Source organism: Pipra filicauda, unplaced genomic scaffold (genome assembly GCF_003945595.2).
Source record: "Pipra filicauda isolate LSUMZ 115617 unplaced genomic scaffold, ASM394559v2 scaffold297_size1274073_pilon, whole genome shotgun sequence".
NCBI lineage: Eukaryota > Metazoa > Chordata > Aves > Passeriformes > Pipridae > Pipra > Pipra filicauda.
Window position 1 is genome coordinate 767,568 of NW_024104417.1, and position 25,745 is coordinate 793,312.

A 25,745-nucleotide genomic window follows, 5' to 3' on the forward strand; every position below is an offset into this window, starting at 1 on the left:
TTGCTTTTCCTATTTTAAACAGTCAATATCAGAAGTGGCAACAACAGCCCACTTCTGCACACGCTCGTTTAACATGAGACAGTCTTTCACATGGCTTAAGCATAACTTTTTAAAAATTATAGAAATGCTTCCAGAATATTAGTCACTATTGAGAATAATGTAAATCTTTTTATTAAATTAAGTCAGCTGGCTACAGGTAGTGTATTACGGCAATAACAGAAACCTGGTGAATAGCAGAAACAATACTGGTGAAAACAATTCCTAAATCACTTCATGGAGTTATGCTTAGGACATGTCCTTAGGACTACTTAAAAAAATTCCCTCTCCCTATATTTTTCTTTCAGCAAAAATGTGAAGAATCACAGCCTCTACTGACACAGGTGCAACTTTGTGTTCTAATCTTCTGGTGCTCTGAGTATGTACTACCTCTTTACAAAACAAGTTAAATACGTGCTCAAATCACCACCAAATTATAATGACACAAGACAGAACAAACTCAGCCCTCCAAAAAACAGGTTCCTCATGTCGAGGCAAGAACACAAAAGAAGTATATTCTTCATACACACAGTGCATCACATTCATCACCTACCAAGTGTCACAATCCAACACAGCAGTAGCCACAACCAGGTATCTGCATGGACTAAGGAGAAGTGGAAGTTCCACCTTTACTCAAGGTAGTTCAGCAAGGTATCAATGGGCTGAAGCAGCATTGTTATTAAAAATTATCCCAACTATTTTAAAAGTTCACATTAAAAGTCAAATCTTCCAGAAGTCTCCGTCCAACCTGGCCTTGAACACTTCAAAGGATGGGGTATCCATAACTTCTCTAGGCAACCTGTTCCAGTGCCTCACCCCCCTCACATCCTAATGTCTAATCTAAACATACTCCCCTTCAGTTTGAAATTATTCCCCCTTGTCCTGTCACTATGTGCTCTTGTAAAAAGTCCCTCTCTATCTTCCTTGTAGGCTCCTCCACCTACCCTCCCCCTGGGGGACCCTGAGCAGCCACTCAACGCAACCCCTTTCTTGTAGGGCAGACCTTCCAGTTTTGCAAATCCAAGCACCTTAGCAGCAAGTTAAACCAGTGTAAAGATACACAAAAAAATGCAGCACTGTTCAGTGGACATGTATTGTCTCCTGAATGTTATTTCTGCACCAGGCAGCATCACATGGAAAATTAAAGCTGTTAGCAGTCAGAAGCAGGATCTCTAAATTACTATATTATGCTAACATCACAAGGCAGGTGACATTTCAGAAAAAGTATTTTCACGTAAGTGTGTCACTTCCACTTATAAGAGAGTAATCTAAATTTTCTTTTTGTTCTGTGCAGATTCTAATCTGATTCTGGCAGTCAATAGGTATTTATTTTAGTGAAAGCACTCCAAAACAATTATGAATAGGAGAAATGCTCATACATCTGCCAGAGCACTAGCAAGTAGACACAGGAGTTCTGAAGATTTCCAGTTTAAATAGTTTGAGGTTTTTTTTCAGGGAAATATTGTGATAAGTCCTATTACAAGCCTGACCCCTTAAAACTGTGGCAGTGAATGGGACAGTTCATTATTCCCTGTCATAAGACCAACCTGACACTTCAGACAGAACCACACACAAACTCTCGAGCTATTTTGGTAAAGCCCTGTCTTCTTATTTAGACACTGAGTAAGGTGATGGCACCACAAGAATCGAAATGAAATATGTACTTCAGAAAGGAAGAGATTTTTCATCAATTCTTCGATTGTTTTTTTGGGGGGGTTGCCTGTTGCCTTCTGATTGAAATTAGCTTTGAGCCTGTGCCTTGAAATCATCCCAGAGTTCTTCAAACACTGAAAAACAATTTGTTTTTTAACAAGGTTCAAGAGCTCACAAAGACTGCTGAAACCCACAGAAACACTCTAGCAAAACTTAACACAGTCAGAGTAGTCCTGTCTAACATGAGAGGTTTTTTTATTTTTTTTAAGGAAGACACAATCAGTTTACTTTAGTTTGATGCCAAACAAATCTAAATGATGTAAGAAGTTTTATGGATCAAAATACACTTTGTCAAGTTAGCTTAAAATTACAAGAAACCAGTTTGCAATGGAAGAATGAAATACAGTTTGAAATCTTTCCTTCCTATGTAGAATAGGCTTTCAGACTGAAAGAGGGAGAAGTAGAGTAAAAAATTTCCCCTTCAAATTTTTTTCAGATTCTCTATAAACAAAAAGCAATGAAAAAGGAAAATGCCCTAATGCAAGATCACTTCATTAGTCCCATAAACCAAACACACTAAATATACCAGGACCACCTTGCTCTTCATCTTTTCCCCTCCACAGATGCTTTTTAGAATTTTTGGGTATATCCTTTCAAGTTTGCTCCATATCCAGCAACCATCCACCTTCTACTTCTTCGCCTTTATGTCAAGACTTCTCCACAATAACTTTGCTATTTCTGAGGATCCTTCGTGATTTCTGTGTGTTACCTAACCTAGTTTTTCCCAAGTGAGGTCATTAAATTTATCCCAGACTGCTTTTCTCATGACCTCCTTTCACCCTCTACATCAAGCTATCCCTCTGTACTGCCCAGACTTCTAGCATCTGAGACATCCCAGTCTTCCTTCTTTCATAAATAAATAAATGAAAGGGGAGGGAGGCAGGGAAAGACACACAATTCTTTCATGCTTTGCATATCTCATGCTACAAGGAGGGTGGTAGGGAAGACAGGAGCAGGCTAGAGGACCCTGTTAAAGGGCACTATGTGCTGCTCCTGAACTAAATCTTTGATCAACAATCACAAAAGACACCAAAACTGCTTGCACTATTAAAGCAGGCAAAAGAACACTGCATTCCTCTATTTCTCCCTATCATTATGTTTCTTCAACGACACCAAAAATCAAAATATTCTTCGCAACTTGCAACTAGAAATGCTGGAACAGATAAAATATAGAATTAAGATATTTTGTTACATATATATATATAACATTGAGAAATAGAACTTTGTACAACTCTGTTAAGCGCACTTTGAAGCCTTTCTGCTTTGGAACATGAAAATCTATGTTACTACAGAAAGAAATGCATGTTTACAGATGCCTCAAAAGAAAATGTTTCTGGGCTGTTTTTGAGCAACTCCTGACTTTCCTGGAGTCACTTAAGGAACTGATTCTGTGTCTGAAAAGTAAAAGGTGTTTGGTTTTTTTTCATGGGGTATTGGTATCAACTTAACAATTCATTCCAAAAGTATTACTTTCTGGGCTCAAACTTAATATATGAGAAGCTTCAAATAAAACTGCAGTACCACTGGCTCACTCCAAAGCTACTTCTATGTTACTTTTATACACAGTATGGGAAAAGATTTTTATCACTGTTCCACACAACTTGCACATCTCACCTTTAAATCATCATGGCTACAGTAGTATTACCAAATTACAATACCAGTGTTTTCACAGAACATGCAGTGGCAGGCAACATTTGAGAGACCACAAAGTAGTCATCAAACTTTTTTATGTTTTCAACATCAAATATCAAGGTGTCAGGATGCAAAACCTGGCAACAGAAGAGTTTGCTACACACTCCACATGTGGCCTCTGCGATTCCCAGTTCTCTCAGGTAAAGGGATTGAAGGAAATCATGACTGAGTTTATTCTAAGGCAAAGACAACTAGGTCTACCACCACATACACGTCAGCATACTGTCCTAGTTAGGACAGCTGAGACCAGTTCATCACTGGATGGGTGTAACCCAAAACTGTGTATTCTATAGCCTTCCATGCCATTTCCCAGAAACTGTTATCAATGAACCATTTACACTATCTGCACACAGAGCCTGACTCCTCAGGCTATAAACTAGGTGCTAAGAGGCCTGTGAGATAGGAGTTGCTCTTGTCCTCACACCCATTAAGGAAGCCCCCCCCCACCCTGAGGGAGGTACTGAGCATTCCTGCCTGAACTGGAGGATATAGAATCTTGGAGTCTTGGGACCTTTTTAACCACTCGTGGGATCCAGAGGAAGACTGCAGATCACCGCTCTCAACCAGACTGCAGACCACCACTCTCGACTGGACTGCAACCACCACTTTTCAACCAGAGTGCAACCATCACTCTCAAACGGACTGCAATCACCACTCTTGACCAGACTGCAACAGCACTCTCACCAACAGGTTTTCCCCTCTCCTTTTCCTTTGGACTCAGTGGGCCCAATGAACACCACTCTGTTCATGCCCCAGGGTGCTGGGTTATATATTTGGGTTTTGTGGGTTAAAACCAATTGTTTGTCTGTATAATCGTACTTATTGTATTATTTTACTAAATTGTTATTCTGACTTATAATCTCTCTTTTGAGTTGAGTTCATTTCCCCTGCTAGTTTACCTTTAAACCAGCACACATAAAAAGGAAAAAGATGGCTGGGCCATATTTTGGTGTGCTTTTTAGAGGAGACAGAAGAAGGGGCAGTGGTATGCCATAAAGAGGATGATATTTGATGCTGTTGTTCGTAATAGGACCTTGATTTATCCTCACTGTGGTAAGTATACCCCGTCTTTCAGCTCGTCTCATGCTAATTTCAGTGAGATAGAATCCAATTGTCTCATGTCTGAAGCCAAGTTCCTTTCTTAAAAACCGTAATCAAAGTGAAGTACTGAACTACAATTTTAAATGTTTTCAACCAACCAAGCCATTTCTAAGATGGAAATGTCATACTCTATAATCATCTTTACATGCTTGGGCTCCTGCAGCCCTCACCATGTCTGGTGACTCATGGTGAATTTCCAACCACTCAAATTAGAATCAGCTTTGCTTTTCTGTATCTCTGTGTTCCTCATCAATGCACACAACATTATGATCCCTAACCTGTCCTTTTTTCTTCTCAAGGTCCATTGTAGAACTGATTGTAAAATGAGCTGTTTGTAAAAACACAGGCCACACTACAAATACAAGAGTTAGCATCCACAGGAGAGGACCTTCAGAAGGGAACCAGACGTGACAGAAAATGTCCCTACAAAGATCAAGTGTCAACAGGCAGCTACCTACAGCCAAGATGCACACCTCCTACATGTTCTCTCTGTCATTGTTTATGAAAAGTGTCTTCTCAGGCAAGTTCACAGTGGCTCAGCTTCACTATCCCATGTGTTTCAGTTAAGACTATTAAGCAACACTATCCTGTTCCCAAGCCCTTCTGAGGGCAAAGCCCATGCTATCTCTTCATGATAAAAGTTGTACTTTGTAACTCAGCTACCTTCACTTCTAAACTGTGAGAATCCTTCCACTTCTTACAGCTTCAGCCTTGCACATCTATAGAGTCCTTGTCCTAGGAAGCTAAATGAAGCTGTCTAGATCTGTCTTTTTCTTAAGAATTCAAATCTGGGTTTTGGTCACCTTAGCTGCCAATGTAAATACCCAAAACAGTGCACAGTGCACAGAGGCAGACACCTTTCTGCTTAACTCCACAGGAGGCTCAGAGATGGTGATGAACTCTCTGATGGTTAAGAGATACACTCATTCCTTAATCTCATCTTATTTGCCTACTCATTTTCTCCTACTGAACATGTGGAGCCCCATGCAGATGGGGATTACCCAAGGAAACCCTACAAGTGTTATCCTGAATCTGCACATTCAAAAAAAATCCATTTTGGAAATATGAAACCAATATAAAGAAAAGCTGACAAAAGAGCATTGTTACAGCCAAAGGTAAAAACCAAAACAGGAGACAATAACAGTGATGTCAGATAGACATCTTTCTTTCTTTAAGAACTTGACAGGTTTCTAGCAGTTTTTCCCCTGTATAAAAAGGACCAAGTCTCCTTGTTTTTATACGCCCTGTTTTGCTGACTAACACAATGCAATCTGTACCATGTAGCAGTGCAATCTGCTGGATGTCAGAATAACGATCTTTTGTGCATAGACTGTTTATATAAACAATTACAGAAGAATATCTCCCTTCACCATTGCCAAGCAGACAGAGGCACTGTTTTTTGAACAAAAACACAATCGATCAGAATGAGACATTGATTTTTGTTATTATCATGGGCTGCAATACAGCATGTGAATGTAAGTTTGCACATCAGACTGTAGCAATCTGTGTGCACAAGTGCACAGCTTAATTTTAACCAGGCAAGCTCTAGCTCAAATCAGAAAAGGCCCCACAAAGAGCAGAGAACTCATGGCTTGTCACTTCATTTCAAATGGCCTGTGGCCACACTCTAGTTCTTCCTCCTGCTTTGTTATTGCACAATGCTCAAATGAGTCTTTCAATGCTGTCTGAAGGTCTAATTCACCCTCCAGCAAGGAAAAGAAAAAAATTATCTTCTTCCTTCCTACAGATCCATCTTGGGAAGATGAAGGGGCTTTTCAGAGCAAACACACACAAGTGAAAACAAAAATGATGGTAAATGATGCACTAAAGAGCACTGTCTCTAGAACAATGGAGAAATAGTTTTATATAGAATTTTGCAGATCTGTTTCATTCTGCCTCCGAGAATTTTACATACTGATATCCAGATTTCCATATCTTCTACAGTTCTTTAATGTCTGAAGATCTCTTATACAGAAAGGGCTTTTATAGGAAGAGAGTAGGAAGAGCAGGAATTATGCTTTAACAAAGAAAAATCAAAAGCCAGAATAACTGAAATCTAAGTCTATGCCAGGTAGTTAATTGGAGGGCACTGAACTGCTGCCAAACAGCTGTCAGTCTAGAAGTCAGGACTACGATGGCAAATGATACTAACAGTCAAAAATCAGATAAATGGACCTTTTGGATTCCATTTGCTTTTAAAAGGAAAGATTCACAAACATCAAAAGGAAACAGCTGAAACTGCTTGTGAGAAAGGGGCCATGTCTTTTCAAATAAAAATAACAGCCTGGCTATGAATCAATAGTCCATTTAGAAAGGTAAACAATAGCTACAAAAGTAAATTAATCCATTCTCAACTTAAATGGGTTGTTTGTGGCCTTTTGAGTATTAAACTGCTGGAATATGTGAATAACACAGTTGGACAGTGCAGCACAAGCGGTAAATTTTGCGCAGCTTGTGTTACAGTCAAAGCCTAACTCATGTAAAGAAAATGTGCTGGTGACAGGCAAGCAGCCTAAGTTTTGGAGTCCAAATTCCTGCCTTCCTTTCAGTGACTTTGCTGGACTGGGACCTTACAGACAGGAGCCAAAGCTTACCTCCAAGCCAGGCAATGGCATATGCAGAAGCATTCAGTACCATTTGCAGAAGCTCTGACTGAATGGTACTAAGCTGCTGCTGGCACTTATGCAAATGACTGATAATCTTTCTTTTGATTCTGCACGTTGGTCTACCTTCTGTTCTTGGCTCATAGTGACATTCTATAAAGGGGTGGAGAAAGCAACATAAAACCAATCCTTCAAATCTGGGAAGACTTTAGCAATATATACCCTCACCAATGACAAAACCTGCACACGATGATCGATTTCTACTTTGCACTTTTCAATATGAAGTTACTATTAATAGGGTTTAGGTATAATGTAAAACTCATGGAAGTCAACAGTAATTGACCCTCTCGCCACTGCAGCTATTATTTACTCTGCAACCAGCCAACCAAACAAGAAAAAAAATACTGGTACAGAGCAGATAGAAAGAGCAAGTTTTTATGTTTTAATAAAACTTTGACCTCTTCTCCCTCCCCATCTGTCTCACTAAAGTAGCCCACTGATGATAGGAGGTACGTTCCTTACTGCAGCATGGACACCCAGGAGGTTACCAACAACTACCTAATGTGCTGCAAACCATAACATAAATTTATGTGTTTGTGTAGGTGTTGCATACATGTAGCCACCGCATACACTGCAAAGTGTTTGTGTAGCTGTGGCATACATGACAGTGTGCTCAATTACACAGACCTTTCTGAGCAGCTCCCCTTTTAATGATATCATGTTGATCACACCACCTCAGGCTGAAATACTTGCTAAGATCTGAAAATATGCACCTTTAAAATCCCGAATATCTTCTTTTGTGAGGACAAAGTTCAGACAAACACTCTTTATTGTTGTTGTTATTATAATTATTAGCAGTGCCATGAGTGATGCAATATGGAGGAATTCAGAAGCAAGGTTGGTTAACCAACCAATGGCATTTGTTTACTTCTCATGTCATTACAGCTATGTTTTTCCTCTAACACGTATTTAAAAAAAAAGGAAAAACAAATAAAAAATAATGATAATTTGCCTGTGGTAGATAATTGTTGATCTATATAACTGACCATCCTTTAGAAATAACAATCACCAGGAATAAATTTCACTAGATTTCCAATTAAAAGCCTGCTGTGTTTTTATAGATCTTTGTCTGCTGCTCTCTAGTAACAGATGTGAAATGGAAGCTGTAATTAATGCTTGGAGACAGGAACTCACTTTGAACTACATTTTGAAAACATTATCTGATGTGTGCAAGCATAACATTCTAATCATGGAGGTAAGTGGCTATGTATAGACACTTGCCATGCAGTCTTAGCAGCAGTGTTCTCTGCTCTCTGCATTTCCATGGAAAGAGCTGGGGGAGAAAAATTTACCCCATCTTCCCAGTAGCACAAGAAGGTGTGAAAAACACTGTGATTCATCAGCACACGTTTAAAATTTTTCTACTGTAAGAGCGGAGCAGTTAAATAAACAGAAGTTTCCTCAGTGACCATGGAGCAGATCCTGTAAACCAATTACTTAGTACTGCTCTACAGCATTGAATGCCTCTGGAGAGGAACTGTGCAACCACAGTTGGGTTGCAGACAAGACCAGGATAAATGTAGTTCTAGGGACTAATGTAACAACTAAGGGCTTGGTTTAAAGGTACCATACTTTTATATATATATATATATATATATATATATGTATATATATATATATGTTTTATGGTACTAATTAATGACACAATTTGTGTGCACTATTGTTTGGGGTTTTTTAAGTCAATGGCCCACACTTACTTATAACACTGAGCATGACAGGCCAAGGACCAAGGCTGTTAAGCTGCCCAGGATGTTGTAGGGGGCCTTGATAAACATTCTTTTTAGGTTCAGTTTCTGCAGGGGGTGTGTCCAAGTGTTTCCATTTAAGAAACTAGTCATGAGTTTTCATCTTTATAAGTAAACACTTTGGGGCTATGGTTTAGTGGGCATGGTGGTATTCAGTCGAAAGCTGGACTTGGATGCTGGAGGTCTTTCCCAGCCTCAATGATTCTATGACTATTAGCTTCTACTGATCTTCCTTTGTTTCTCTGCCTTTACTTGCAACTTGTGTCCATGTTAGAAGACATTTGAACAGGAGTGCTATCAAAGTGTCTGAATTATGTGTGTCTGCATTTAACCATGACTTTAGTGTGCCCTGCCATTTTCTCAGTAACATGCAGGAACATTCACTTCCCGCTGACCATCGTAACATGGTACAGAGCAACTGCACTGGATCTGAAATGAATTTTACTGAACTCAGGAAAAAAAAAATTCAAAACCTAGACAAACAAGACACAGAGAGCAACTGACCTAGATACTAAAGCGTCTGTGTCTGCAAACAGAATTAGAAAAAAAACCCTATGGTGATTATTGATTAATACTGCACAAACATCAACTAGTTGCCTACGGGAACTCTCATGACTTTAAGGGAGATAAATTATCTAATTACTGCAAGCTTCAAAAACTACAACTGAGCATGTTGCTTAAGTAAATAAACACTAATAGATTTAAAAATCAATGCATAAATAACTGAATATACCTTCTAAGAACAGACAGAACTGAGAATTTAGTGTAATGAAATGTCTAGGAGCTCTGAAAGCAACCTTGTCAGGGAAGAGATAAGTTTTCCAGTTTAACACCTTTTTAAAAAATCGGATAAATGTTGCTTTTCCATCCAAGTTATACTATGTTTGTTGCTTCAGCTGAAGAGAGAAAAGAAGCCAGCCACAAAAACTGAGCTCCTAATTACCATCGTCCTCCCTCTGATGTGGATGTGGCTGGTACAGCACTACATGTCGACGTGGCTGGTACAGAACTTCTCACATACATGCACGCAAACATAACAGATGGTTATAATCACTGGTGGGCAAACTGCAGCCCTAATTTGAAAGTGAATAAAAATAGATTATGTTGTCCCTCACCCTTCCTGCCCACCACACCCAACTGTTGGACAACCTGGAGGTCACTCTATGAAGCAGGCGAGGGCAGCAGGGGGACCGCCACACCTCAGCCCATGCAGCATGCCTCTCTGGACACAGGTGAACATCTTCCAACTAAACAAGACAGGCACGTGCCAGATCATCATCACTTCAAAGGGGGAACGTGCCTACCTAGCACTTCACAGCTTAATTCAAAAGAAAAAAACTAATCAGAAGTGCTTTGAAAATTGTTTATTGCTTGAACTCATGCAAATGAGGGTGGATCTGACACTGAAAACCTCTGCCCTGACCTGCACAACCTATACTGCTGTTATTTCCGACCTGCCTCTCACCTCAGCAAAAGTTGCACTCATCTTCTGCTCTGCTCTCCTGAAATTTGCTGCCTGCATCAGTAACTAACTGCTGGCCACAGACAAGACACCCACAGCTCATCCCAGAGCCAGCCCAAACACTATAATTTGTGCGTCTTGCAGCACAATCCATGCTGTGTGGTTTATGGCGTCCTCTCCAAGGCTAAGCTGGTCTCCTCTGTAGTGTGTACTTAACTAAAAGTGAACCAGAATCAACAGCTCTGGGAACAATCCACCTTTGAACGTCAACAAGAACGGCTGCCACAGCACTTGCCCTCTCCACATCCTCTGTCCTGTGATGGTCTTGCTTCAGAGGTGACCAAATCCCCCATGCGCCTTCACAAAAGGCTCTGTGTTCAAACATGGGCACCTTCCATTTTTAGCACTAGTGTTTATATTTCCATATTTTGCCACATACCAGCCTAGAATGCAAGCTAATCTGAGCATTCAAAGACAAGCATCAAATCTTGTATGCTGATGTCTAGAAGCTGGACCTTCCATGTCCCTTGGGTGTTCCCAAAGGGAGTAAAATGGGAGAGGAAGTAGCAATGAAAGCTCCTGGACCATGTGATCACTGTCATCCTAAGAGTTGTCCTTTCCTGGACAACAAATGCAGTGATAGCCCAGAAGCAAAATTTCAGATAAAAGCAGTATTAATCACAAAGCCTGAAAAAGTACCAGACAGGAGTCTACTTTAAGGAACCAAGAAAGGACTTGTACATCCTATCCTTCTCACAGGACAAAAAGGGAAAGCATACACTCTTTTACAGAAATTCAGACAAAAGGTTATTACAAGCAGATGTCAACAGACTTGATGCTGTTGCAAAAAGATGGTTGCACATAGACAAGAACAACTTCTTGTCATTCACCTTCTTGCAAACAGCACAGAGTCAGCTAAGAACCTCAACTCATTATATTCAGTCAGGCATCATTCACACTAAGAACACTGTGTGCTAGATCCTTCTTCTTCCCTGTCCAAGAAATAGCAAGAAATACAGAAAATCCTCTGCTGTCCCTTTATAGCTGCAGTTGTTGGGAGCAGCAAAGAAAGTCACTGACATGTTTGACAAAACTTGGCATCCATAGCAAATCAGTTTATAGTATTAATTAGGAAGCAGTGAAAAGTTTAGGAACACGGGTATGATTATGTGAAACAAAGATGTTATCAAGTAAGGGAAGATTAAACTGAGCTCAAATATCTGAAGATATTTATTTAAATGCTCACTGCTGGAGAAAAAGTTCTTCAAATACAAAAAAACACACACAACAGTGGAAAATCTGCATAAATAATTGTATTTCTGAGAAAGTAACTGTTTAAATTTCCATTTAATTGTTTCTTCTATATTTTTAAAATCATACATACTTTACACTACAATTTAGTATATTGAACTTCATATAATTTTTATGTGTGTAGGAAGAAGCAACTCCCAAAACTTAAGTCCCAACTAAGCGTATTCCTTATTAAGGTACAAAGATGCTTCCTGGTCTCAATGCCACTGAGAAAACTAACAAAAAGCTGCTAGACTCAAGAACCACACTAACATACTTGTAATAGTACAAGCCTGTAACTCATAAAATGCCAGCGTACACCTTTGCATATCTTTTTCCCCTACTCAGACTGTGAACAAGGAGGAGTATAAAATTGAAGTAAGAAAGGACTCATAAGCTAAATGCCAGGACACAGCAATTATATGGTGGTTTGTATTCAGGGATGACAAGAAGTCTTTCAAACGGATGATCAGCCCCTTAGCTCACAGTGGAGAGTGGCACATGCCTTCCCAATTTATCCCCAATGCACACGGGACAAATACAGCCAAGGTGATGAGGCAGATACAAGAGACAATGTGTGCAGTAGGTGAAGCAATTCCTGGCCAAGGGAGATGGCAAATGTACAATCTGGAAAGTTTTGATTGCTCCTGACTTGAACTTCAATGGCTTCTATTGTCCTATACCAGAACTAGTTTGGTCCCAAAGCAGAATGATCAAACAAGTATGAATAGATAAGCTGCAAGTACACCTTCAACAAAGGTAAACTTAATGTACCTCTCAGTCTTTTTTTTCTCTTTAAACATTAAACATTAAAATATAATTGAACTGTTTGACAGAGTTAAAAAATTTTGGTTTGAAAAGACACAGTTCATTGTACAATAACAACCTCTCCTACAATACATGCTCCTATATTTATGGAGTTTCACAAAATTACTCAAGGCATTTAATCAGCTTTCCTTGGTGTTTCTGCTCCTGAAGCCCTCTCCTGCTAAAACACTACTACTGGCACAGCAGGAGTGGGGTACCAATGAGGTTGGAGAAAAGAAGATGCTTCTTAAATTACAGTCCTAATTACATATACAGGACAACAGGGAGGCTTTCATATGCATTTCAAAACACACCTTATTTTTTTCGACCACCTTTTCAAGCAAGTTTCAGGTGAAGTGGATTCAAAAGATTAACGAGTTAAATTAGCAAAACTAAAGGGACAATGCTATTCAGTAGCAACTGGAGATCTGTCATCATTAACAGCACATAAACCTGTTTGTCTAGGAACCTACACCACGCAAAGCACCAAGGATCAGAACACCCTAAACTTGCCTTGACAAGCTAAGAAATAAGCTAGGACACGAAATAAGCTAACTCTTCAGAATAAGGTTATTCTATGCCTCACCAAAAAAATCACCCACATACACAAATGCTTTTAAAAAACAGACATGTCCTCCGAGTGCACATCATGACTCAAAAAACAATATTTTTTTTATTTTGACTCATACTGAGTATCATATTCTAATCTGACAACACTGATGGAAAACTAAACTTTTATCAGGTAGCTGTTTTTCCTCACACGCAGGACTGTTCACATATGCTATTAATTTTTTGTTTACTGATTTTTCTGAAATGAAAAATGGTTAATTTAATTTGAGAAAAAAAACCATAAATAAAGACTCACGTAAAGAGAACTGCCTCAACATTTAGGATTCCCCCTGCAAGCCACTTTAAGGGTAATGTGCACAGGAATACTATTTCATTATGCCTTTTTTTGCTTTTTATCATAAAGAAATTTCTAAATATAGAGAACATTTAATTTTACACTTTTATATGTTTATATTTAAAAATAAAGAAGCCAAACTTAATAGATGAAGCTTTAAATAAAGCATGTATATGGCCAAATCAAGGGCCTAGACATGTGACACAAACAAAAGTCATTTGTGTTCTGCAATTATAATAAAAGAAAAAAAAAACTAAACCAACAAAACGACCCACCACTGAACCACTAAAGAGTCTGATTTTGCAATCTGCAACTGCTGCTAATATTCCTTCTATCTTTTTCCCATTTAGTGTACTTCCAGATTCAGGAAAGATTCATATTTAGTTAGTTCAAGATTAACAAAAATATTTCAGGCACAGGTAAATCTAATGATAAAAAGCTTCATGACAGAGTTAAAAAAAAGAATTCTGTGTGGACTAATGCATAGTTTTTGAAACTGACTAACAGACTCCAAACTCCAACTATTTGTATTTAATGGCACAAATCCTCAGCTTGACAATCGTAATGCTTCTTTCCTAATACCCTTTCTACTACAGTAGAAGAGGGGAAGCTGATCAGGATTGGATCTTGACCTGGCAGGATCTCAAATGGTAGTGACAGACTAAATTCCACCACATCCTCTCTGGTGATGTATACAGGACATATTGTTGGGGCAGAGTCTAAAGGAGAAGAGAAAAACAAGAGCCCTTTACACGACCCTGTCACTGAAAGTGCCAGTTTTTCAAGGCTTTCGAAGGATTGCCTGGCCAGCCCTGAGCTACCTTCTCCTTCCATCATTGTTGATGAGAAGTCACTAGATGAGGCATACTTCAGCTTTATGTGGACACATAAAGAACTGGAGAACATTAGGAGAGGAGATAGCACAGAACAGCAAAACATATACAGTACTTAAAACATTCAAAAACATTCCCTCTGGATATTTTTCTAAAGTTTAGAAAAAACTTACGTAGATTTTATCTTGCTGATATCGCTGGAATAAGTTGTGCATAATGGAGCCTTCATGGAGATCTACAAGTGCTGCCATGTCTTCCACGCTCTCTGTGCTTGTTTGATGCATAGGCGTTACTTTTTGGTGTGTGATCGTACTCTGTTTATAAGTGAATACCTGAAAGAAGGGAAATAAAGACAATATAATAATCAGAGCACACATTCAAACACTTCCATCTGAGAACGGAGCTTTCATACCCATTCCTATTTCTTAACCAGTTTATCAGTGTGCAGACTTGTAAAATATAATAGCTTTCCAGTGATACCCTCTTGTACAGCTTCTCTGATAACAACTGAAGCCCCAGATACCTACGTGGGTAATATGAAACTAGTACATACTGACACTGCACTGAGATCTTTTCCTGTTTAAGGGTAAATGCAATCTCGTTTCACACTGGACTACTGTTAGACTTTATTGGGAGAAAAATAAGCCAAGCAATAATCATTCCCCAAAATCCCAAACTAACCAAACAAAAAACCACCCCTTACAGTAAACCTCACTTATAGTCAAATTACTCTGGAAGGAAATGTTTTACAGTGCAAAACAGAAAACAAAAATTATTGCTCTAATAGCCTGCAAGTGTTCATATGTTTGATCTGAAATCCACTTAAATGTTTCTATTCAACTTTCCAGTCAGGAAGCAGTCGTTACTCCTAATGGAAGTAGCATGCTCAGTTCAGCATGCATCAGATATTTGGAAATGCATGAGCCAAGAGATTTCTAATTAATTGACTTCTGAGATTAATTTCTGAAGCTAGTTCCACACAAACAGTAAAAGCTCTAAAAAAGCTCAGTCAGAAAACCCTTCTACAGATCTTCCATAAAACTATCACAAATATCCCAGAATCACAGAATCAACCAGGTTGGAAAAGACCTCTGAGATCAAGTCCAACCCATGACCCAACACCACCCTGTCACAGAGTCATAGAATCAGCCAGGTTGGAAGGGACCTCTGAGATCATCAAATCCAACCCCTGATCCACTCCCACCGTGGTTACTAGACCATGGCACTCAGTCTCATCTTAAAAACCTCCAGGGACGGAGAATCCACCACTTCCCTGGGCAGCCCATTCCAATGCCTGATTACCCTCTCTGTAAAGAATTAATTCCTAATATCTAACCTGAACCTCCCCTGGCAGAGCTTAAGACCATGCCCTCGTCTTACTGAGAGCTGCCTGGGAGAAGAGACCAACCCCCACCCGGCTACAATCTCCTTTCAGGGAGTTGTAGAGAGTGATGAGGTCTCCCCTGAGCCTCCTCTTCTCCAAGCTGAACAACCTCAGCTCCCTCAGCCTCTCCTCAACTTGTGCTCGAGTCCCTTCACCAGCCTTGTTGCTCTTCTCTGGACCTGCTCCAGCACCTCAATATCCTTCCTGAACTGAGGGGCCCAGAACTGGATACAGTACTCCAGGTGTGGCCTCACCAGCGCTGAGTACAGGGGAAGAATCACTTCCTTGGACCTGTTGACCACACTGTTCCTGATCCAGGCCAGGATGCCATTGGCCTTCTTGGCCACCTGGGCACACTGCTGGCTCATGTTCAGCTTCCTGTCAATCCAGACTTCCAGGTCCCTTTCTGCCTGGCTGCTCTCCAGCCACTCTGTCCCCAGCCTGTAGCGCTGCAGGGGGTTATTGTGGCCAAAGTGCAGGACCTGGCACTTGGCCTTGTTGAACCTCATCCCGTTGGAATCAGCCCAACTCTCCAGCCTGTCCAGGTCCCTCTGTAGAGCCCTCCTGCCTTCCAGTTGATTGACACTCCCCCCCCCAACTCAGTGTCATCTGCACACTTGCTGATGGTGGACTCAATCCCCTCATCTAAATCATCGATAAAGATATTAAACAGAACTGGGCCCAACACTGATCCCTGGGGGATACCACTAGTGACTGGCTGCCAACTGGATGCAGCACCATTCACCACCTGTCTCTCGGCCTGGCCCTCCAGCCAGTTCCTAACCCAGCACAGAGTGCCCCTGTCCAAGCTGTGGGCTGCCAGCTTTTTCAGGAGTATGCTGTGGGAGACGGTGTCAAAGGCTTTGCTGAAGTTCAGGTAGACTATATCCACAGCCTTCCCCTCATCCACCAGGCAGAATGCTAAGATATACACACCCTCAATCTACCTAAATTTTTATGAATACCAATAACATCACTAAAGACTATAAAACAATAGATTTCCAATTCAGCATCCCATTTCCTTTTAATTTACATCTTGGCACATCACCCTTACAGACATATGCCTGCTTCTCATAGCCAATGCTCCTCAGGCATTATTCATCCCTGCTAATGCAACCATTTCAGCGTAAGGAAGTCAAAGCATGGAATTAATGCAAATACTTTGATAATGTGGAACACTAGAAAAAAACAAAACCCTTCCAAAATCCTTTAAACTAATATTTATCAAGCAGATGGAAGCAGAGACATAACCATCAGCCCAAGCACCAGTGAGCACCGGGGGGCTGCTGCTGCAGGCTGGGGGTCACATTGTGCAGCACTGCCTAAGGGGCCACCTCTGTGCAGAAGGAAAAAACCCCTCTGAGGTTTTTCAGCATAAAACCTTACATATGCTCCTGGTAATGAAAGACTGAACAAGTGTCATCGTAGGAGGCCATCCAGGAAAACAGTGATGTTGTCTGTCCTGCTGAGATCAGCACAAAAAAGAGGCTGAAGAAGCAAGAGGCTGAAGGCAGATCAGAATAAACATCAAAGCTCTGTACTTGGATATCTTACCAGCTGACAGAGAAGTACCGTCTGAACATATTTGTTCATTAAAATAGTATCCTAGGTATAACAAATGCTGGCACAGGCCATTGCACTGTTACAGATGTCACTTACACAAGCAGAAAGCATGCCAAAGGAAGGCTAGGGGAGAAAGGAGATCCAGGAAACAAATTTCTAACACTGGGCAGCATCACAGACATAAACAGGATATGTGAGCAAACCATTAGAAAGTTCCTATAGATTCAGAGTATCCAAAGCACAGTCCCTAACTGAGAGAAAAAAACAGGTACAGAGAGATCAGAGCCTTATTTTGCAGTGAACAAACATCAAGATGACAGGACAAGGATTTGTATAGGGCAGAGAGAATGGACAGTGTGGTAGTTTGGCCTAGGCCTTCCTTGGTGACCAGTTTGTAACCAAGGAAGGGTCCAGATTTACCCAGTATTCCCTACGATTTTTACGTAAGCTGGGCTATAAGAAGAAAGGAGGAGAGGCCTTCACTCTCTTTCCTTCCGGCAGCTTGGAGTTGCAGGTTCCCTGCTGTTGAGTCTGCCGTGTTGGGGAGCGAGGTCTGGTAAGGCCTTGTCGACCTTGGGAGACAGAGGTTGCCAGCGATCGTTCCAGAGCGACTCTTGGTTGTCCCAAGGAGAGTAGTGAGATATTTCTTTGCTAACTATTTTAGTTGCCAGATATTGGGTTACTAGTCGGGATATATATATATATATATATTCTATTTTGGTTTTGTTCCTTTTCCCTTCCCCCTTCCCTTTCCCTTGTGAAATTGTATATATATATTTCAATTGTATATAACTGTAACATAAGTGTAAATATATTTATATATATATTGCTTTAGCTGTCTCTCTCTCGTTTCGGTTTTCTTGGTTGTTTTTTTCTCCCTCTTCTCCCTGAGGTTTGGGGGGGATGACTTCTTGTGGTAAGGTTTGGAGACTTGGTAGGGAGCCAGCTTCAAACCATATCAACAGAGAAAGCAGCCACTTGTACATGATACAGGAGCATGAGGTCCAGATATCTAATAGACACAATGAATGTGGAAAGCATAAATTCACAGCAAAACTTTCGGGGCTGAAAAGTGTGTTTGCAGTCCCAAGACTAACCACACAGAGCACAAGCGGAATTAGAGATAATTACATCTCAAAAGTAATAGACTGCAGTTCCTAGTCAGAAGAACCATAACAAAAAACCCAAAAGTCATACTGCAGAACATAAATACCACAAGTTGAAAGATTTGGAAATAAAAGGGATTTAAAGAGAGCAAATCCTAAAAAGTAAGCAACTTAACAAAGGATGTATCATCCTGGATACGGAAAAATAGACCCAATAAGACAATCAGGAAACCAAAATGGGCTGCCACCTATCCTGTGAACATGGAAAGGAAGTAAAACATCACTTCTAGGAGGATAATCTCCATATTTGTGATGTCTGTTCTTTGATATGTGATACACAGGTTAGTAGAGTAGGCAGAGCACCCCATACATCACTGAGCATGCTAATTAATGTAAAGAATTCACAGAAACACACCAAGAAAAACAATGTGACAACTGACTTGTGCATGGCAGCACTATTGAAGATGGTCTCTGCAGATTCATCTTTCCCACTCAAACTACTATTTTCTCTTCTTCAGGCTCATTGTTCACATACTTTCATCTCTCCCACTGCCTTCTTGTTTGGGTGAGGAAACGGTTCTGTGAGCTGGGTCAGAGATAGGATGGTGCATTGACCAGCTAGAAAACACACCAACCACTAATAATGGCTGCCACACAAATTAGAGAGGAGGAAGACCTCTTCCCCAACACTGGGAAGCTACTTTTCCTTTATTTTTAATTTTTACCAGAACCACGGTAAAAACTCAGTCAAAATCATCTAACGAGATCCAAGTCATGAGACAGGACTGCAGGATCACACGTACAGACCTCAGCTCCTTAAAATGGGCTTTTTGCAGCCCTGCTGCTCAAGCCCTGAAAGGCCTGCTTTGTATTATTTCATCTTGAATCACACTCTTATTAGGATAAGGACATGGAAAAGCTATGTTGAACTTTACTGTTACTAATTAGAAGATCATGTTATGAAATGTTACAGCACTTGAAATCCTTAGGAAATAGGAACTAAGAGCCATTCTGCAGGGTCAGCACAAAGAAGAGGAAGATGACCAAGATGGCTCCTGAACTTCAAGAGGACTCTGTTGGCAGAGTGCAGGAGCATCCATCCTCAAGGACCTTGCTGACATTTCTGGAACGTCAAGTGAAACATGCAGGAAACTAGAATAAGATTTAAGACAACCCTAAATGAGAATTCAGCAAAAACTCCTTTCCTTTCTAGATATAAATGGTTCAAGATAACAAACAAACTGAATACATGGAAAACTCTAAATTAAACTTTAAAGAGACGGCATGCAAAATAGGAATTCTAAATATTATTATGGAAGTGAAAATTAGAGGTTCAGACAGGATGGACCGATGCAAAGAACAAAAACAAAAGAACAAGCTCAAGAAATACAAGGTAAAACAGCAAACTCAGCTAAACAAGAGTTAAGTGCATTTCACTGGGAAAGGAGAATACTTCAAAACTGTTCTACTGTCGCTTCCACAGCTTATTGGTGCTGTGATGAACACACTAAAAAGGGACTTAAATGAGGAAGTGACCTAAAAAGCTGGGGGACCAATGCTATCCCGCACAATTAATCTGGTATGAGAAAAAAAAAAAAAAAGAAAAAAAAAAGTTGTCTTTCAAGCCTTCCATTTAAGGGGAATATCACAAAACAATGTAAAATTAATTTGCTGCACAGAAAAAATACCCCTAAACTCAGGATCTAACAGAAACTGTATTTTACCAAAAGATTTAATTTTTAATACAATTTATTAGCACAAAGTACATCAGAGTAGGCCCTCAATGAGGACTACACATGCTTTCTCTTTTACTGTATCATTTCATGACATGATGCCAAGTGAAAAAAAAATCCTGCTTGATTCAGGTCATTAAATGGCATCAAGAGATTTCACAACAGCCGAGTCAAGTGAGTTTAAGAGAATGCTGAATTAAGTACTTATGTACATCAAAAAACCCACACAATCCCCACTTCTTTCAAAAGCTAAAAGTCATACTTGGGATTTCCAGCCTGCATAGAGCCCACACACAACTGAACCTCTCAGGGTGTTTTTCACAAGGAGATGGGGTTTTGGCCTCATGCTGATGATCCATATTAGATGGGAGGAAGGCAGAAGGTACTCCAAAAGTTTCCTGATCAACAATTTGGTATTTCATTGTTTTAGTGAGAATTCTGTGAGATTTTTATTTAAAGATAGAAGTAGGCTTGTTTGCACTGAAGCAAGCTAGATCATTACTGAAACTATTCTCTGCAAGATAGTCTACTGAAAAGTTTACATGTTGCAAGTATTTTAAAACACGTCTTCTACACAGTGACCTGAACCATAACCCCTCCCAAACACAACCCCCAACCAGTGAGGGCTCAAGTTTCTTTCTTTCTTTAATTCAAAGACTGATAATTAGATGAGAGTAAAAGGTGACCATGGGCACTGGTTCCCCACTCTCCAGATGGGGACAGGATGCCTGCCTGCAGCCTCAAGTCGGACCACCAGTCACAGCTGTCACCCACCATGCAGGCAGCAGCCACGTCAGCTGGTCACCTGCCATCACCTTCACCATCAGTAACACACACTGGATGTGGTACTGCCTGACTGATGCCAAGTACTGAGTGCTGAGGTTCTCAGGAATGGTTACGCAGCTTAGCATGTCCCTGCCACCAGTGTTATTGCAATAAATCAAGAGGGTTTCTTGGTAGGGGTAACAGAAATGGAGCAACAAATCTCCCTCTGCTGCCCTCTTGAAAATTTTTTATCAACTCTAGGTGTACTCTACAAACTGCAGGGTCTTACAGAAGATAATCCTGATATGCAAACACAGAAAACAGAAATATCAAAGTCTTGTCACTCACTGGATTTAAATTAAGTTGCTCAAATTGATATAACCAGAGGGATAATGTAAAATATAGCAAATACAAAATTCAGTTCAATGGGGAAAGTGAAGACAAAGAAGTATTGTATAGAAGGTATCTGAGAGACAGGTTTACAAACCAAAAATATACAACCAACCAACCACTATTTTTTCAATAATGCCAATGATATTAGTGAACCAACTGCTACAGCATCTGGGCAGCCCACAAGCACCAGAAAGCAAATCTAATTGACCCAAAAAGTGAAGCTCACAACCTTTCTGTCACTGCTGCAGAGACTGCTCTATGTGAGCTTTTCAGAGTGTCAATTGCAATAGCTATGGTGATGTCCATGAAAATCCACGACTCAAGAGCAGCTCCAGAGGATTTGGTTCGTGCGTTCACAACATCAGTGCCCTTGGTTTTCTAAGGCACCATAGCAGAGATGAGCACAGCCCAGCAAAACACACAGAACTGTACAGAGAAACATCCACTTAAGAATACCAATTCTTTTTTCATTCTCTGCTGTTGGTCTGCACTGAGGATCATCATTTGTGTTTCCCTCGTGTTTAGAAGCTTAAAGGAATGCAATAAATCTTAAAAAATGTCTTTATACATGAGTCCAAGCAGAAAAAAGAGGCCTTGAGCTCACATTACAAGCTGTGGAATGCGACGTTCCAGGGAAGAAAATAAATCATGACAAGTCCAAGGACCCAGAGATTAAACAAAAAATTAAAACGTAGTAGTTTACTCTTTTTTCCTGAAGAGATCTACTGTCTAAGTAGATACTTAAAATACAGGACAAGGAGGCTCTCTTATAAATCAAAAGTAATTTAAGACCAAATGTAAAGCAGATGAACTACGGACATTTTAAAATTCTATGGTTAATCATGACAAGACTGTGACCCAAGAAATGTTTTTGTCCAATAATTTACTATTTCTCTGTAACAGCTGACCTTAGACATCCACCTTGTTGTCCCAAAATAATCTTTCAGGAAACAAGATGTACCAGGGCCCAAGGCTTGCTTTGATGTAACATAATTTAATCTCATTCAAAGCAACTAAGAAAATGCCACAATGAAGTTTCTTACCTATTAAACTATGAAGGAAAATGAAATAATCTTATGTAAGGCATCTACTGATGTCAAGAAAAAAATATTACCAAACAGATATCATTACTATTGTGACTAACTGGCCTTTTCTTCAAGCAACAATCCCATACACACATTAACTGAGAATCAGCCACCCATTCTGTAAAATTCCTCCCCATTTATGCTAGGAATCACCCCACTCCCCAGCCTCCCTTTCCAGTTAGATATTAATCTTGATCTCTAATGCAAAGTGACTAAATGACCACTTAGCACATTACTGTACCTTCCCAATTAGTTGAGTAAAACATAACCTGTAAATTGTGTATAATCCTGTACTTTATTCTTAACTTCTGCTCACTTTAGTTCCTGCCATTTTCAGTCTTTGTTCTTCGTCCTATCAATCAAATACGTTCCAAACCCTTTTCATATCCCTGCTCAGACTCATTGAGGCCTGGTCAGTAGCTGCTCCCAGGTTCTGGGAGTCTGTCCCAGAGCCTTCCCCCACCTTCTCCCCAGCCTTCAGCAGAGACAGCACCAGCGATGGCTTGTAGCACCTCCCCTGAAAGCTTTCCTACTACAACTTTTGGGTTCTCACACCCACGCAGAATATCCCTTTTTGCTCCCAGGCTCCACAGTGTGGGGAAGTACACTACGAGGATGGTAGTCCTGGTCATCACCACAGCACAGCTCAGCAAACCCACTAAATCGCGCTTCTTTGTTGTTTCCCTACACACTGACCACTGTCAGTAAGCTTTGTCTGATCAACACTTCCCACCTAACACCTATTCCATGAGAGGCATTTCAAGGCAGTTTACTCCATACACTGAACTGTTTCCATTCATAGACAAGCTCTGTCATCAAGTATGAACAAGCTTCAAATTAGAGGTTCAGCACTTATGACCTTTCAATTGGGCTTGCCTACAAAGACAAGCAAGAAATTTAATTCAAATTAAACAAATCCATTTTACCTAGATTATACTATTGTAAGCCAAGCCTCTAGGCAGTCCCTACTAATTCTTACAAGGAAAAAAAAGTGCATCTATACTTTGTCTCCAAGCGACCTTGTATAATTTACAGTACCTGCAGACACCAAAAAGCTCAATGTTTAAGAGGTCCACCTATAAATACCGTGACTGTAGCTCTACAGAAAATGTGCAACATTTCTGGCATGTCACCAGCACCTTCTTGACCATGGAAAAGTGCTCCTTTCTCCTTGTGATTAAAGAAATGGGAGGATTGCAGCTGCTCAAGCTTTCTCACAATCCTGGACAGAATGAAGCAGTCCAAGGGGAGGATACAGGAGATGTACCACAGGATGGGCCTTCAGCTCCCTGCCACGTAGCTGATCAGCACCAGGGTCTCAACTGGAAGCCAGCTTTGGCTGCATAGGAAGCCAGGGAAGAGGCTTCTGACCCCAGAGCAGACTCCATCACATAGCAGAGAAACAGAAGGCCTGAACCCATGTTCCCCATGGGTTCAATCCTCCATCTCTTCTGGGATACCCCACCAAAGGCCCTTCCAAGTCAGTGTTACTCTAAGCAGCACCCAGTAAACAGACAAAAGGGCAATATTCCTTTTGCTTTACTAGTTCAAAGGACAAGGGGGTAAAAACTGATGGTTTCCTCTTCTCAGGAGGAAGAACAAAACACTAAAAAAGCCTCACCCTTTATTCATCCTTTTCCACACAATGGAAAAGCAGATGGACAATGGCAGGCACTGAAAGCCTTAGCTTTCCTGTCAACATCATTTACAGGGCAAGTAACAAGTGAAACTTTAAGTTTCAAATTCATATTTATTCAGTGATTCACATGAGATAAACAATGTCTACTTGCAACTGAATGAACAAGACTGAATTTGAAAAAAATGCCCTGCTTCCAAGAAGTAGAACAACTATGTTCAATAAGCAGCCTACAAATTATACCAGCTTTTTTGAGACACAACACAATTCATCTCGATAGGGTTTTTTTCTAAAAACAAAGACAAAAAAGAGGAAAACCCTGGCAGGTAGCTGACTGGACTGTCTCTGAGACTAGAATAGGAGCAGCCTGTGTGCAACTTCGCAGCAATGCTTCCATGGGAGCCAGAGCTCCAAGGGGCCATCCCTGCAGAGCAAATCCTGTTCCAAATGAAGGCTTGCCAGAGAAGGTGACACAGCAGTGATGCTCTCCAGGATGCCAAACAAAACCCGAGCAATGCCATCATGAGCCTTTGGGTTTCATCCCTCTACCTTCTGACCTTGCTATGAACTGACCATGCCTGGGCTGTTGGCACAGCCCCCATAGTCCATGGGTAAAATGGTGCCCAAACCCTGTAGAGACTGTCCCACCTGCATGAAGCTCTGCACAGGGAGGACCAGGAGCTACCTAGGGAGCTGCTGACAGGTACAACTGCTTGGCAGGAAGCTCCTCTCAGGAAAGTTTGTGGTGCTTATCACCACTGCATTATTACCAAAACCAATGAGGCTCTGCCACAACACCAGTTGTAATGGCTGAAAGGTCCTTGCATCACCCTGGAGAGAGCTGGTCCTCCTGCACAGGGATACCACAGCCACTGGGCTAGGGCACTCCCTCTGTAAGGCTGCAGTTGCAGAGGGCTGCAAGGGAGTAAAAACAAAACAGACCCAGAAGAAAGGCTTGGAAATGGATGGCCCTGACAGCAAATTTCAGTGCACTGAGACAATACAGGGCTTAGGTTTCCCTTACTCCTTCTGTCAGGCCTGGTCCAACCCAGTCAGATGCAGCTGGACATCATAGCTTCATGGATCGCTTGCCTGGTGCTGGCTGAGTATCACCAGCTGACAGACCTGCAGGAGCACTCCAGCAGGTTCCAGTGCCAGGGCCATCCTCATGCCAGCCGTGAGGTAAATGACCTGGCCAGGAGCCAGGCTGCAGAAGAGCACAGTACAGACAGCACATGGCTACTGGTGGTATGATCCAGCACACCCCTACAGCAATGCACCAGTCAGGGAGGTCTGCACAGTTTTACAACCGACAAGTATCTCTGTCCTGAAACACATCACCCACAGAGGCTCGAGCAGTAACCTCCACAGACCCAGTGCCCTCACACCTTCTCCTCCTGCAGGTCTTACACCACTGGCAACAGAGAAAAGCATGCTTCTCTTCCAGGACTTACCACCATCTCCATGTTCCTCTTGCAAAATCTCCCCTATCTGCACTCATTTCTCCTCCCTTCCCCTCACCCCGCCATTATGCTCCCAGTTTCCCTCCTTCACCTCCTGGTGTCCTCTCCTGCTTGCCACTTTCCCTTTGGCAAGGCAAGAACTTGCTTTCCATCCCACACATGCATTTAATTTTGAATTTAAAGTGTGCAGTCCCTGGAATGCTGGCAGAGGTGCACCTCAGTCCAGCTGTCAGTCAGCTGGTTCCCTGTCTTTCTGCCCACACCCAAGGGAGGACCTAATGTCACAGGTAACACACAAGGGCTGTCAGACAAGAAATCAGAGCTCTTATTTGAAATAGGAGTGTAAATGTTACATAAGATGCCCTAAACAC

At 41.1% G+C, this 25,745-nt stretch overlaps 1 protein-coding gene across 3 annotated transcripts in view; it reads right to left on the minus strand.

Moving 5' to 3' along the window:
• MYO10 (myosin X) overlaps window positions 1-25,745 on the minus strand; it is a 160,796-nt gene that overhangs the window by 75,068 nt on the left and 59,983 nt on the right. The window contains exons 1-2 of one of the 3 annotated variants that reach the window (XM_027738991.2): window positions 17,185-17,258; window positions 14,420-14,578 (exon numbers count right to left, since the gene is read on the minus strand). In XM_027738991.2, coding sequence (XP_027594792.1) covers window positions 14,420-14,578; window positions 17,185-17,223 — 198 coding nt within the window. In that variant the 5' untranslated portion in view covers window positions 17,224-17,258. Of the gene's footprint in view, window positions 1-14,419; window positions 14,579-17,016; window positions 17,091-17,184; window positions 17,259-25,745 lie in introns of those variants that run through there. The other 2 variants (XM_039383052.1, XM_027738990.2) reach the window with 2 other exon arrangements.